The sequence below is a fragment of the Bufo bufo genome, chromosome 3 (assembly GCF_905171765.1).
Source record: "Bufo bufo chromosome 3, aBufBuf1.1, whole genome shotgun sequence".
NCBI classification, from domain to species: Eukaryota; Metazoa; Chordata; class Amphibia; order Anura; family Bufonidae; genus Bufo; species Bufo bufo.
In genome coordinates this window covers 97415516-97432163 of record NC_053391.1, presented here as the reverse complement: position 1 = coordinate 97432163, position 16648 = coordinate 97415516, and the positions used below count along the sequence as shown (strand labels likewise).

Here is a 16648-nt window from a genome sequence, read left to right as displayed (position 1 = left end):
TTGGAATAAAAGTACTTTTTTTTTTTTTTTTCTAACTTACTTTTCCCTTCTTTCCCTGCCTAACGGTGCCTCTCCCTCACTGACCCTAACCTACCTGGGTGGCGATGGGTGCAGGAGGGTGATGGATTCCGATTAGGGGGACACAGGAGCTGGTGCTGGACGATGCTGCACGGTCAGGGTGCTGGACAGGAAGAGGAGGGGAGAGAGGAGCGCAGGAAGTTTGAATCTCGCGCCTCTCTCCCCTGCACCAATCAGCACCCTGGACAGCGGCATTCAGCACCAGGGCCAGCACCGCCTCTCCAAATCCTCGGACTGCGATAGGTGGTGTATAATTACGCCACCGATCGCAGTCTTTTTCCGGTTCATCGGGTCACAGGACACCCGAATGGACCGGAAACGCAGAAAACCGCAGGTCTGAATTGACCTGCGGTTTTCTGCGATCGCCGATACGGGGGGGTCAAATGACCCCCCCCTGCATTGTTACGGGATGCCGGCTGAATGATTTCAGCCGAAATCCCGTTCCGATTAACCCCTGCGGCGCCGGAGTTCCGATTTTAAGTCAGGACGTACCGGTACGTCCTCGGTCCTTAAGGACTCGGGAAATAGGGCGTACCGGTACGTCCTAGGTCCTTAAGGACTCGGGAAATAGGGCGTACCGGTACGTCCTAGGTCCTTAAGGGGTTAAGCTGGGTTTACACGGCCCATAGAGCAGCCGATTATCGTGAATGAAGCGTTCTTTCCCGACAACTGGCTGCTGGTTCAGTGAGGGTGAAGCTGTGCACTTACATGCCCGATCACCTCCACAGTATGAGAGCAAGCGATCGCTCATCCTCATACAGCTGCATTGGTTCTGGGCAGCAGAGTGCTGTTTAGACGGCATGATCTGCTGCCCAGAAATGATAATTTACTAGTTTTATACTTGTTCTTTGGGTGATTGACTGCTCCTTTAGATGGTCAAATTATCGGGAACGAGCGTTCCTAGGAACATTCGCCCACAATAATCTGCCAGAGAATTGGGCCGTATAAATCCGGCATGGATAATGAGGAGGGTGTCTGGTATGTTGACTGTACATTAGCAATGTATAGTCAGATCTTCAGTTTGGATTAGACTCAGGCATCCTCAAACTGCGGCCCTCCAGCTGTTGTAAAACTACAACTCCCACAATTCCCTGCTGTAGGCTGTTCGGGCATGCTGGGAGTTGTAGTTTTGCAACAGCTGGAGGGCCGCAGTTTGAGGATGCCTGGAGAGGGTCGGTTTAAATGTCCTTACGTAAAGGGACCTGTACCAGGGGTGAGTACCTGTAAAAATGGTCTGGAAATGTAGTCCATACACCCGAAGCAGATCGGCCTCGGTACAAAAATAACTCCCCCCGCTTCCTCATAGATTGTAAGCTCTTGCGAGCAGGGCCCTCAGTTGTATGTTAGCCAGTTACATTGTGATGTCTTTTGTTTCGTACCTGAACCCTCTGAATTGTAAATCACTGTGTAATATGGTTGCGCTATATAAAGATTATTATCCATTTGATACTGTCTTACTAAGAAACCATAAGATTGATCAAACTGCTTAACATGAGACACCGCCATCTAAGACACGTACAAAAATCTGTGAAGACCATTCTTATGTTCCCTTCTGACTTGTCTTTTTCAGAATCTGAAGGTGAAAGGGCCCAAGGACTCCAAGGAGCAGCCGACGTCTGTTACCATGGAAGGTACTCGCGGCTCTTGTCTGTCCCTCCAGCCTCCTCCTATGATCACCTTTTGATGCTCTGTGTTTGAAGATGTGAACCTCTGCTGTGTGAGCGGAGCCATCTCGATCTGTTGTAGGAAATACATTTTCTCAAGGTCACTTCTGCAATTGCAGGCTAGGTCATTTCGGCAGAGAGAGATAATATTGCCTTGACTGGTAATAACTACTGGTCTCCGGTTTAGTAAGCTCACCCTTTCAGTGCCAACTCTTATCCCGGGGGTGGTCTTCTTCTTTTACATCCATTTTCTGCCTCTGTCTGTTTTGCTGGTTTTATTCTTCTCTCTACCCCTAAGCTTTTTCAATGAAATCTTTCGTGACATCACTGCTTTGCTCAGCTGTCTAACGCTCTTTCATGCTCGCTCCAGATCCCGGCTCATTTTCACCACGGATGTGTGCACCAGCTATTGATTTGGTTACTTCGGGGACAATGCATTCCTTAAAATGCGTGAAAAAGTGAGGGAGGGAAACAAATGTCACTAAATCCCTCTTTAAGATGCCGATGATGTCCACCTTGAACACTCCTCCCAGCCCCGCGCCTCCTCCTCCTCCTACCATCCCTCCCACCACTTCTCATTGCATGGAGTGCATGTCTATGTCTGTGTGGTAGCCTGCATGTTAGGTGACTGCTATTGTGCTGAAGGCAGCACATTGGATTGTGCCAGCCGGTGATGGGGAGTGGGGCGAGACATGGATGGATGCTGGGGCAATGGAAATTCTTTTGATCTTTCGTCTTTGTTGTAACTGCACTTATGGTAAATTGGATCTTTTTTTTTTTCTTCTTTTCTGCATGTTTTTCTTCTGCATTTTTCACCAGTATGTGCCTTCTGTATGCGATCCATGGGTAGGAGTTCATTCCGACTTGTATTTCGTGCATGTTCCTGTATTTTTGGATAGTGTGAATCTGTCACTTGGGGCCATAGTGTTACAGAGAAATTGAAGTCGGGTTCTTGCCGTCATTTAGGAGAAGCTAGCGGGGGCCGTTGCTTTTTCAATTGCAAGCTTCATTGCACACGAGTGCCTGTGCCCATCGTGTCATCTATTTCATGTTGCCTTCAATAACCACGTTCCTGCTTCTCTTCTCCAGCTGCTTCGCTCTTTGTTATATGTTAGTTGCAGACAGTGGCTTGTGAGATCAGGGCATTCATCTAGTATAGGGAAGAAGAAGAATCGACTTCTGGAAGGGTTTTCTATATACTCAGAGGGGTAGAATAAGAGCATGGGGTTTTGTGCCTTCATTGATGCTTGTGCATTGACAACATTTAGTTGGAAGTATTATCGCTTTCTGGTCTGCCCTATGGTAAGGGGGGGCGTTCCTAATGGTGAAACTCTGGTTTCTAAGCAAACATGAGGAGGTCTGTGTATGTGACTGGAGCCAGCTCTTGGGGAGGGTCAGACACACTGCAGACTGATGCATTCAGGTCACCGGCTGAACAATAGACAAAGGTGACGGTCTGCTGTGGTGGGTCAGCCAATGAGATCCTGTCACCTTATATATATATCTATATATATAATATCCAGAGAGATTATATCAATAGATCTAAGGCTTAGCGAGACCTACTATGAAACCTCGTTGAGAGGCTCACCCAATATTGCATTGAAAAGTGGTCTTCTAGGAGGGTTGTCTTCTCACGGAAGGTCACAGTATGAATAGTCCAGGAATCTGGTCTTCTCGATGAGGTGGTGTTTTGGAGAGGTTTCACTGTATGCACTCAGGAAAAGCTCTTTTTCGAGGAGTTGCTTAACGTTCATTTTCCTCTTGGTATCAGACACTGAACACTAATTATACAACCATTCACTAATGAAAGTTCAACTTTACTTTCTCTAGAAACGTGATTTCTCTGTGACGGGCTGTGGGTATAGGAATGATATTAGGTTGACATACTCTGGAAATTGTTTCCGATGGAATGGTTTTGCTTAAATAAGAGCTTAAAATGATCGATCTGTGCTTTAACCTTAACGAGGTTATCCCATGATTAATGTAAAAAAATTAAAACCATGCCTCATATACAGCAGAACGTGACGAGCTCTTTCTACCATGTATCTCACATGGATGCAGAGATCGCCCCATTCATTGCTACCATTGTTCTGCTAGATTAATTTCACTCAGGGGTGCGTGTCCTGTCTGCTGCAGCTGTGGCAGTAGAAGGATGTACCTGAGCATGTGCATCCACCTCAGTGAGCTGGACAGGGAAATTAGAAAAAGAGAAAACAGCAGGTGGCGCTATACAGATACATTTAATAGCATTGAATAACTCAGTGGCTATACTATATTTTTAACTACATGCAATTACAAAAGTATTGAGAACCCGCTTGCTGATTTGAAAACTGTAGAATATTTTTGTGGGGCAAACCCCTCAAAGTAGTTGTGCCGTTGTGGTATTTACCTGATACTGGTATCTTGTACTGACTTATTATTAAAGGGGTATTCCAGTTGTTAGAAGTTATCCCCTATGAACAGGATACAGGATAACGATTAAATTGGTGGAAGGCCTACCGCTGGGACCCCGACCGGTCACGAGAATGGGGGTCGCATACCCCCTGCAGCTCCCTTGAAATGATCAAAACGGCCAGTCAGTGGTGGGGTCAAGCAGTATGTCCCCCACCAATGTAATAGTTATACCCTATCCTGTGGAACAACTTCTAACAACCGGAATGCCCCTTTAATGGTAGAGGATAGAGGCGAACATGGTTGCATTCAGTAGCTTCTATGTAATTTAGTGGTGAGAGGAGAGTGAGATCAGTTGGCATAGGTGCAAAGTGCTTTGTTATTGCTCCATTGCACCGCCACTGCCGTTGATGCCTACCGGGTTCCCTATGGCAGTGGTCCCCAACCTTTTTCCCAGGTGGGGTAGGGAGTTCTGGGGCTGGGCTTAGGGGGTGCTGGTCGGCGTTGACTGATTTGCGCGCATAACAAAACACAATGTGCATATTAAAATATATAACACTATATATAAACGACTATACAAACTGACTAGGGTCTCTGCTGCACTGGTCTCTGCTGCACTGTACCGTATTTCTCGCCCTATAAGATGCACCGGCCCATAAGACGCACCTAGGTTTTAGAGGAGAAAAATCTGAAAAATATATTTTCCATACCACCGCAGGTCAGACGAGCAATCAGACCCCCAATGTTAATCAGACCTCAGATCAGACCCCCTAATGCCTCATATCAACCCCCCAACCCTCAGCCATCTATCAGCCCCCCATGTCAGCCAGCCATCAGCCCCCCATGTCAGCCAGCCATCAGCCCCCCATGTCAGCCAGCCATCAGCCCCCCATGTCAGCCAGCCATCAGCCCCCCATGTCAGCCAGCCATCAGCCCCCCATGTCAGCCAGCCATCAGCCCCCCCATGTCAGCCAGCCATCAGCCCCCCCATGTCAGCCAGCCATCAGCCCCCCCATGTCAGCCAGCCATCAGCCCCCCCATGTCAGCCAGCCATCAGCCCCCCCCCCATGTCAGCCAGCCATCAGCCCCCCCCCATGTCAGCCAGCCATCAGCCCCCCCCCATGTCAGCCAGCCATCAGCCCCCCCCCATGTCAGCCAGCCATCAGCCCCCCCATGTCAGCCAGCCATCAGCCCCCCCATGTCAGCCAGCCATCAGCCCCCCCATGTCAGCCAGCCATCAGCCCCCCCCATGTCAGCCAGCCATCAGCCCCCCCCATGTCAGCCAGCCATCAGCCCCCCCCATGTCAGCCAGCCATCAGCCCCCCCCATGTCAGCCAGCCATCAGCCCCCCCCATGTCAGCCAGCCATCAGCCCCCCCCATGTCAGCCAGCAATCAGCCACCCCCATGTCAGCCAGCCATCAGCCCCCCCCATGTCAGCCAGCCATCAGCCCCCCCCATGTCAGCCAGCCATCAGCCCCCCCCATGTCAGCCAGCCATCAGCCCCCCCCATGTCAGTCATCTTCCAGGGCCCGGTCCTGGGCCGCAGCCCGGCGGTTGGGGACCGCTGATCCACAGTATATTGCATCCTTTTTTTGCAGATCCATTGTAACAATGCCTATCCTTGTCTGCAAAACGGACAAGAATAGGACATGCTCTCTCCTTCTTGCGGGGCTACGGAACGGACATAAATGAATGGGTCCGCGTCCTATCAAAAAAAACGGAACTGACACACAAATAAAATATGTTCATGTGCATGAGCCCCTAAACCAGACCTAAGTACTAAGCTTTACCCACCTCTATAACCTATAGAAATTTCTCTTTCAAGATGGAGATGCACTTGGGGAATGTCCTGTGTTCATAGTTGGTCCTTCTAAGTAAATGCATTGATTTGTCGTGATTTCGCTTGCTATGGTTTTTGCCTTTACTTGTCTTGCTAAATAAAATCTGCAGTTTTCCCCATTCGTTCCCTACATAGTAGGTTGAGCTTGATGGACACAGAAATGTGCCCAGGAAGTTCAAACTCCTATCAAGAAGTTTGGTCTGGATGAAGGCAAACCTTTGTGAGTTCTCCAACATTAGAAGGTGCATAGAACTACTTCCTACTTAAGATACCAAACCTCACAAGGCTTTTTCATGTGTTGATCAATACAAAAGCATAACCTTGAAAATACAAGGATCTATTGATTTTTCTTTTTATATCATACTACATTCCAATACTATAAAGAATAAAAGTGACACCTTAGAGCATTTTTCTGCTGTCACTGATATGTGATTTATTCCCTCGCATAAGATGGTTTCTCCATTTCAGGAAACATCCCTTTCAGCAATCCCCTTCGGCAAAGTAGAGTTTGAAACTTGCACATTAATGTCCCGCTCGGCACAGCTAGAGCTGACTTCACACACCGACGGATGTAAGTCAAGGTAAAATGGGTGATATTACAGCCGGGGAAGCCTGACTAGTCACCGCTGCGGCACTCACTCAGTGAGTGGTACATGGGGGTTTCTCCCAAAATTACATACAAAAAGGGATGTAGCCTTAGGGACAGACTGGTGAATAGCCAACCTCCATCACAACTAGACAATTGGCTAGCACATCGCCCTAGGGGTATGTTCAGATGTGGAAATTGCGTGGCATGTGATCAAGTTCTAGTCACAAAAAGATTCAGATCCGCCTACACAAATCATGAATTCTAGATTTGTGATTTTATTAATTGTCAGACGAGTGGAGTAATCTATCTTGCCAAGTGTAGTTGCCCCCTTGACTACGTAGGCAAAACAAGGAGAGGACTATGAAGAAGAATTAGGGACCACTGAACGACATATGTAACAAAAAAGACACATCCTTAGCCAGATATGTGAACTAGATACATGATGGCAGTCCGGTGTGTATCCGCTTTATTGGGATTAAACATATACCCCAGAACCCACGAGGTGGTGACTGGGATATTGTTATACTAAGGGTGGAGTCACGTTGGATTTTTAGGATCAAAAGTGTTAACTTCCCGTGGTCTGAATGAAGTTCTCTCTTATAAACCTTTTCTATAACATAGATTCCCTCCACCTGACCATATGGCTATATCTCATCTATCCAGGCTTCTCAAAGTCCTCGAAATTACACCTCGTGGACAAGTACTTACTATACTTGTCTTATGGACTCTAGAGTAACATGGGTTGGGGATGTTTTGGCCCTCCAAACCTCCCCTGCATAGTAGTCACCTTGATGCTCTTTGTCATTACTTCTTTAATTGTTACTTGCCGATAAATTGGATATCTTATGTATCTGGTCTTATAATATGATCAGCATGAGCCTCTCATATATACTTTTGGCACTCTCGTTGATTATGTGCAATCGCCAGATCGTGTATATATATATAGATAATAGAGTATTTATTATGTTAAAAGGATCGTGATTTCACAGAGAGTTTGCCACTGCCACTCTATACTATTTTTGCCCACCACGCTGCTCCCTGAAGAGCTGGTTTTACCCGGCGAAACACGTTGGAGGAAATAGGGCTCAGATGTAATTAGGGTTTCTTAGAGCAGGCCCGAGGCTCCAGCTGGCTGGGGGTCGCTCTTTTTAGGGCTGGTGCTCCTCTCCACTAGACTAGGGTTCAATAGGGAAACATTTTCAGGCTAGCAGCCATTAGTGCTGCTTATGATATCACCAGCCGCCACAGAAAGTACGGTTGTGCATTGACCCCCAACTAGCCACTGTTATCTTGAACTAGACCGGACATTTAAACCTTGATGATCTTTAAGCACAAATGATAACTTTATTGGAAACCTTTAAATGTTTAAGTAAAAGTTAAGTTTTATAATACTTTGTAAGGAGGTCCGGATGCGTTCAGTGAAAAATGCGTGATTTCGCAAGCACGTTCATTCAGTTTTGCCTGCGATCGCGTTCAGTTGTTTAGTTTTTATCGCACGGGTGCAATGCGATTTAAAGAGGACCTTTCACCGATCCTGAGATTGTGAACTAAGTATACAGACATGGAGAGCGGCGCCCGGGGATCTCACTGCACTTACTATTATCCCTGGGCGCCGCTCTGTTCTCCCGCTATGCCCTCTGGTATCTTCGCTCAGTAAGTTATAGTAGGCGGAGATTTCAGTCACTAAGTTATGGTAGGCGGAGTCTGCCCTTGTTCTGCTGTAGCGCTGGCCAATCGCAGCGCAGAGCTCACAGCCTGGGAGGTTCTTTTCGCCCAGGCTGTGAACTCTGCGCTGCGATTGGCCAGCGCTACAGCAGAACAAGGGCAGACTCCGCCTACCATAACTTAGTGACCGAAGATACCGGAGGGCATAGCGGGAGAACGGAGCGGCGCCCAGGGATAATAGTAAGTGCAGTGAGATCCCCGGGCGCCGCTCTCCATGTCTGTATACTTAGTTCACAGTCAGGATTGGTGAAAGGTCCTCTTTAATGCGTTTTGCACGCACGTGATAAAAAACTGAAGGTATGCAAACAGCATCTCTTATCAACAATCCGTGAAAAACGCATCGCATCCGCATTTGCGGATGCGATGCGTGAAAACCAACGCTCATGTACACAGACCCATTGAAATGAATGGGTCCGGATTCAGTGCGGGCGCAATGCGTTTGCATCATGCATTGCACCCGCTTGTGTGAAAGAGGCTTTATACCTTATCTCTGTGGAGGCTCCAATCCTGGTTTTGACTCAAAATCAGTGATGGAAATCACTGACCAAACACTGACGTGTGAATAAGGCTTAAGAGTAAAAATGCTGGAAGGACCACCCTTAGAAGAACATTCCAGATGCTGTAACATCATGCTGCTGGTTTAGTCAGGCTCCCATTAAACGGCCTCTGTACCTTCAACATAGTTTATATAAATCAATAGTATACGTGACTATAAGAAACATTGTAATATGCATTTTTACTCTGTACTACTAGAATATGTACTCCATAGAATATGGGCAGCATGTCTGTCTCTCTGCACTTCTTCCTCAGCCACCCTTCTCTCTAGGCTTCTATGATCCTTCAGTGAGCTGGCAGTCCATCTTGTATCTCATGATGAATTCAGCAGAGAATGTTCGTTTAGGAGGAGGAGAAAGATGTCTTTCTCTGAAAAGTTTTATATTACAAAGTTTCTTATATTCATCTGTCAATTTTATAAAAAGTTTGCTAAAAGTAGTGACCAACAGGTGATATAGAGTTGCCTGAAATTTGCAGTAAAATTTCTCCCTTAGAGTATGCTCCCCATGGGATGGGTCTGCTGTTTATTTTCTGCATTGGAAACTCTGCAGCTTATCTGCAAGAATTCTACTGCAGCAAGATCAGCACCATTTTGTTGTGTAAATGCTACAGATTTGCCACAAATTTCACGTTGGTTTGTAAAGGGTGAAATCCTTGGGGGGGGGGGGGGGGACACACACAGCATGAATTACATGCAGATTCCATTGTGGACATTTTTCACAGCGTGTGGATGATATTTTTTATTTTTTTGCACTTTGCTGGTACTGTATACACTGTATTTTCTGCAAACAACTCCGCTGTGGAAAATATGCCGTATGTGCTGTACCCTAAGGACACAGTGCATATTACATACAGGTTTTCAGCAACATAATACAGTACCAGCTAAGTAGATTACGTGCTCAAAATCTCATGTATACGGTGCGGAAATATTCTGCGCGGAAATTGATTTGCAGTGCAGATTTCAAAATCTGCAGCATGTCAATTGATTGTATGGATTTTCAGTGCAGATTTGGGGTAAATCCACATCAAAATCCACAAGTAAAACATCTGGACTTGGTGCGGAAACACAGTGAAACCCGCATGAAAATTCACGCAGAAATTCTTCATAAACTACACTGCCATGTACATATACCGTTACTGCGACTCACAGGTGAGGTTGAGAACAATTTTGTAAAAATTGTCAAAAAACTGACTCAGTACCTGCAACTTTCTTTCTCATAGGGAAACTTGGATGTTGCTGTAAAAATATTAGTCTTCTACCTTCAAAGGTGACTCTTCCAGGTTACCAAGATTCCTAAAAATGAAGAATTTGGAGCTATGTATCACGGCAAATATCTAGGCAGGTTTAGGGCTCATGCACACAACTGTATTTTTTGCAGATCGGATGCAGACACATTAATCTCAATGGTGCCGCATCCGCACGTCCATTCCACGACCCCTCAAAAATATAGAACATGTCCTATTCTTGGCCGTTTTGCGGTGAAGTGAATTATTAACTATTGAAGTAAAAAAGGAAATGGCAGCATGCACACGGATCCGTGTTTTGTGGATCTGCAAATTGCGGACCACACAGTCGTGGGCATGAGGCCTCAGGATGTAGAAATCTGGGGAAAGCTAGATGTCAGCTCCCATAGGGTTTGTGACAGCGGTTGTACACCTTGCATGTGCGCGTGTCTTTTCAGACTTTTATTTTTGTCACATTTTGGGTTGTATACTAGGTGTCTATATCTATAGCATTTTATCTTGCGGTTAGTTTTTATGCGAAATGTAACTTTTCTTGATTAAGCTGATTTACGTAAGTGGCTTGCTTTGTGTGTGCTTGCTGCTCGCTGGAGCAGACGTTCAGAAGGATAATGCTGATTTTAAGGGGAAGTGGCTTGTATAGCGGAGCACAAATGCCATTGTCTGGCTCTTAGGACAAAATAGAAGCGGGATGCGCTTGTTTAACGGTAATAGGTAAAGGTCTGCGCTGTGTTATTAGCGCGGCTGCTCACACGCGGCCAGGCATTTTAACCTTTTTCTCTGCACCGCCATGAGCTTGGTGATTCATTCATTATTCCGGGATTATAAAGGATGATGATTCATCCTAGCGTCTTAAATATAAACTTAATATCTTGTTGTGTTTTCCTGTGAAATTCCCTCGCCTTCGTGTTCTTATTGTAATTTAGCAGTTTTTGATTTGTTCATACACGTGGCCCACTGCAAAGCCTCATAAACTAGACTACAGGCCCACACTTGCTTTTTATACCATCTGCCATGAATGTTTAGTAGGATGAAGTTTTAGTTTTATTCTTTTTCTTGATTTACTAAAATGCTATGACACTGGCCATGGTCAGCATCAACCACGTTATTCTTGTCGTACAGACAAGGTAACGCTCTGTCAGTCCTTCTTTTGGCCAAGAGCTATTTTTCCCGACCACCATACACTCGCATACTTGGCCCAATGTGTATATTTATTCTAAAGGGGTCATGTCATGTCAGACCCCCAGGGCAGTGGCTTATATGAAAATTTGACATGCCAGTTCCATCTTTTTTTTATTAGATCCGGAACTGATCCGGAATTTTACACGGAGATAATACCGTGCAGCATGCTGCGGTATTTCCTCCGTCCAAGACGCCGTTCAGTGACTGAACTGAAGACGTCCTGTTGCATCCTGAATGTATTTCTCTCCATTCAGAATGCATAGGGATGAAACTGATCAGTTGTTTTTCAGTATTGAACCCCTAGGACGGAACTCAGTGCCGGAAAAGAAAAACGCTAGTGTGAAAGTAGCCTGAGGCATTTTATAAGATTAATTTTCATCACCCTCATGGTTGTTTGAGGGAAGACCTAACAGAAATTTCCTGTCTTATTTTTGCCAATGTCTATGTTGTGTGTGTTTCATGTGGCTGTGGAAGGCGCTTATCTCTGTGCCTCAGGCATATTTCATGGACTGATAGCCGGTGCAGGGATCGGCATTATTATTTCTGGGAGAGTGATGGTGTCCGATAAGAAAATAGATCACTGTGTGTTGACTGATGGGAGACTACAAGGTTAGTCTCTGGAGGAGCAGCCCTTGTTGCATCAGTGATTTAGATAGATTTGCCTCTTAGCCTCGATTTCCCTATAGTGGCTGGAATATGGCCAGCTACACTTAATGAGATATGTGCAATCTTATACATACTAATTGTCTAAAAGTAGGGCAATTTCTCTGGTTCTCATAGCCTAGATCCACTATGTGATGGGAATGTATCTTTCAGTTCACTCAGTCGAGAGGATTGTGACAATATTGTCACTATTTTCTCTTCTTGCCTTATTGCAATATGGGTCAGATGGTTACTTACACTTGGGAAAGCCGCTTAGATTTTTGTGCATTGCTTAACTGAGATTTCTCGTAAAATATAGACAGAAGACGAGTAGGAAATGGTCACTGTTAGGCCTCTTTCACATGAGCGTGACGGATTGGCTCCGGATGCGTTCAGTGATCACGCGATTTTGCTTGCGTGTGCTGTCCTTTTGTATGCGATTGCGTTGCATTATTGCCTTTTTTCCATGCGGGTGACATGTGGATTGCATGCGTTTTTCATGCAGCCTCATTCACTTCTATGGGGCCAGGGCTGTATGAAAAACGCAGAATGATGCTGTAACGGAACGCCTAGCACCCCGACCAGGTACCTCCGTCGATAGGTGCTCCTAGTGCTTCCAGAGGTCTCCAAGCACTCCACTTGACACCGTCAGCACTGCAGACCCCTCGAACCGCCGAAGCTTGGTGGAGGTCTCGCCGTCTCCTACCCACCCTGGACCTATGACAAGGCTCCAGGCTCCAGTGGGTGAACCTCTCCTAAATCCAGAGACAGGAACCAGGAGCAAGCTCTTACAAGAGCTTATACTCAGGGGAGTATTGTGATATAGCAATCCCCAAGAGTGTAGTTATTCCATCCCCCAAACATGAGCCAAGACTTCATGAAGGTATAAAACAGGAACACCTTTATTGAGGGCTACCCGCCCGTATTTATGCAGGTCCCCATCTGGTGGACACACCCCTAGTGGACCAGAAGGAAGACTGCGACACAGGACAGATATGCAGCAACTCAGGATACACAGACACAACACATCCCCACAATGCATCATGGTTTCCTCCTCTCTGCCCTGGAGACACCCGAGGAGTAATCCAATTATCTCTCAAGACAAAGGGAAATCGCCAATACACATGTGGGGACAACCGGACAGAAATCACCACCCAAACACACAATGTCACACCCCCACAGCAAACACAGACATTTAACATATTCCCAGATAGCTCAAGTCTGAGTGCATATCATTAGGTGAATGGCACTCAGAATACACAAATACAATACAATTAGCTATCTGGGTACCCTCACATAACAAAATACAATTGCAAAGACAGATTTAAGCTGTGCGGCCGGTCTGTCTGCTCCTTTAAAGTTAGTATGGGCCATAATCCTGAGGCAGGTTGGTTTCGCCACAGATGCGTGGAAAAAAAAAAAGCTCATGTACACAGACCCATTGAAATGAATGGGTCAGGATTCAGTGCGGGTGCGATGCGTTCACGTCATGCATCGCACCCGCGCAGAAAACTCGCTCGTGTGAAAGGGGCCTTAGGGTAAGTCCACACAATTTAACAGTGGATCTGCGGCAAAAAGCTCAACAAAAAACGCATATATTTCATGCAATTTTTTCATATGCGATAGAGATCCACAGCATAAACTGACATGCCATGGATTACATATCCACATCGCAGGTCAACATATGAAGCAGATTTTTTTACACAGCGTGTGGATGAGATTTCTTAAACAGTCACGGTACTTTCACACAATTTCATTTCATTTGATAGAGAGTGGTGTAACTAGCAAATTTTTTAATCACTTCATTTAAAAAAATCTGCCTGCAATCATATGAAAAAAAGTTGTAAATTCATGGCCACTAGGGGTCTTGTGTCCATCTAAGTTGCAGTCCACTGCCTGTTGTCAGGCAAGGTCCGTCCCTGCTAACAGAGACTCGGAATACGGCAGAGAGGAGGTGGGGGTTGTCAGAGCTAGTTGAGATCGTGAAGCTGATAAAATAGCTACTTCTATACTGCTTCTAAACATCACAGGAGCTTTCTGTTTTTCTGTGTGATTTATCCCTCCTTATCAGCTTTCTGAGCTCCCTAGAAGAAAACAAACATAGAAGTAAGGTCACTGCATACAGTAACTGACAGGAGAGAGACAACTCCTGCTTGTGAGAGAAATGCATCTAGCTATGCAACTGAAACAGGGAATAACATACCCAAACATACCTGTTCCTTCACAGTTATGATTGTACAAAGAGGCACAGGTATCTTTTAAAATTTCATACTCTTTGCTGTTACTATGCAACATTCCAGATTTGCCTCATGAAACTTCATCCATTGACCTATTCAGCTTTATTTTTACAGAGCCAGGTCAATTACTATTATTGACCTAGTGGCCACTGTACGTATAGAGGGACACGGGCAGGTTCAGACATTAAGTCTTTTTAATACAGGGCGGGTGCAGATTTTTACATATCCGCTTATGGCAAAAAAAAATTTCAGTAGACAACTCTTAAATATCAGTTTATAATACCAAAATTTAGGAGCCCCTCCCCAGACGTAAAAGTGGAGCATCCCATGATGAGGAGGACCATAAACATCTAATTACCTTGACTGCCTATTACATTCAATGATTACCATGCAATGTGTCACTTCCATCTGGTGGTCAACTCCCTGGTAATAAAAGCAGTTCAGCAGGGGTCTTGGCCATTGAACACCTTCCTAGTTGGCTAATAGCAGGGGGCAACAGCCACTCAGCCAGGGTTCTCCAAACCTTACAGCCTCTTTAAATCTAACATAATGTTAAAACATCTAGACGTTAAAGGAATGTTCAGAGATTTTTACGTTTCCCATGTCATGATCTATATTGAAAAACAATCCTAAAATCTTAGAGTTTTTACTCTGGCCACTAGGGGTACATTCATATGTACTCTGTGTGACAGACTGATCCGGCAAAAGCTGGAAGAAAGTCTCTCACAGGGAAATTCACTGATAAACCATGCAGAGTGCCCCGTAGGGCTAGCTTAGCTGAATGTAATGCTACCTTTCACTATTGCAGACGAGCGTGTCCGGATTAGGTCCGGATGCGTCCCGGTGCATTGCGGCAAACCCGCGCGAGTAGGAACGCAATTGCAGTCAGTTTTCACTGCGATTGCGTTCCGATGTTCAGTTTTCATCGCGCGGGTGCAATGTGTTTTGCACGCGCGTGATAAAAAACTGACTGTGGTACCCAGACCCGAACTTCTTCACAGACGTTCAGGTTTGGGTTCAAGGTTGTGTAGATTGTATTATTTTCCCTTATAACATGGTTATAAGTGAAAATAATAGCATTCTGAATACAGAATGCATAGTACAATAGGGCTGGAGGGGTTAAAAAAATAATTATATTTAACTCGCCTTAATCCACTTGTTCGCGCAGCCGGCATCTCTTCTGTCTTGTTCTGTGAGGAATAGGACCTTTGATGACGTCACTACGCTCATCACATGGTCCGTCACATGATCCATCACTGGTGATGGATCATGTGACGGACCATGTGATGAACGCAGTGACTTCATCAAAGGTCCTATTCACAGAACAAGACAGAAGAGATGCCGGCTGCGCGAACAAGTGGATTAAGGTGAGTTAAATTATTATTATTATTATTATTTTTAACCCCTACAGCCATATTGTACTATGCATTCTGTATTCAGAATGCTATTATTTTCCCTTATACCCATGTTATAAGGGAAAATAATAATGATCGGGTCTCCATCCCGATCATCACCTAGCAACCGTGCGTGAAAATCACACCGCATCCGCACTTGCTTGTGGATGCTTGCGATTTTCACGCAACCCCATTCATTTCTATGGGGCCTGCGTTACGTGAAAAACGCACAAAGAGGAGCATGCTGTGATTTTCACGCAACGCACAAGTGATGCGTGAAAATCACCGCTCATGTGCACAGCCCCATAGAAATGAATGGGTCCGGATTCAGTGCGGGTGCAATGCGTTCACCTCACGCATTGCACCCGCACGGAAATCTCGCCCGTGTGAAAAGGGGCCTTAGTGATGCTTTTTCTTCATTCTGGAGCAGACTGCAAGTGAGCAGGTAAGTGACCTGAGGGGGGCCCAAACCACTCTGTGCACCCTTGCTCCTCTGCCAAGCCCCTCCCTCTCCTCCTTGGTTGACGGGTAAGGAGAGATGACTATTCAGGAACCTGGCCCTGTGTAGGAGGGTAGGGAGGGGCTGGCAGAGAAAGCAGGAGGTGCAAGGGTGCAGAGTAGCTTGGGCCTACCTTAAGGGGTTGTCTGGGCTTTTACTATTGATGACCTATCCTCAGGATAGGTCATGAATATCAGATAGGCGGGGGTCCGACACCAGGCACCCCGCTGATCATCTGTATGAGGAGATTGCTCAGGTGCAGTTTCCTCTCTCTCTTCCTGTGCACAGCTGCTGTCTATGGCAAAGACTATAGACCGCAGCAGCGGCCAGGAAGAGAGAAGGGATACTGCACATGCGCATTGCGCACACCGTCTCCTCATACGGCTGATCGGCGGGGGTGCCAAGTGTCGGACCCCCGCTGATCTCATATTGATGACCTGTCCTGAGAATAGGTCATCAATAGTAGAACCCCTTTAACGGTTACGTTGCATATGGATTTTAAAAGTATTTTCTGCAGAATGAAGGAACAGATTGCCAAGTGAAAGGAATCATCATTACTTTCATATCATTACATTGAGCTGTGCTAACCTTACAATTTGGCCTCATGCA

At 45.9% G+C, this 16648-nt stretch overlaps 1 protein-coding gene across 3 annotated transcripts in view; it reads left to right on the top strand.

The window, feature by feature from the left end:
• Positions 1-16648, top strand: part of ABR (ABR activator of RhoGEF and GTPase) — a 381876-nt gene that overhangs the window by 266840 nt on the left and 98388 nt on the right. For all 3 annotated transcript variants that reach the window (XM_040423381.1, XM_040423382.1, XM_040423383.1), the window contains one exon: positions 1649-1709. In XM_040423381.1, coding sequence (XP_040279315.1) covers positions 1649-1709 — 61 coding nt within the window. The remainder of the gene's footprint in view (positions 1-1648; positions 1710-16648) is intronic.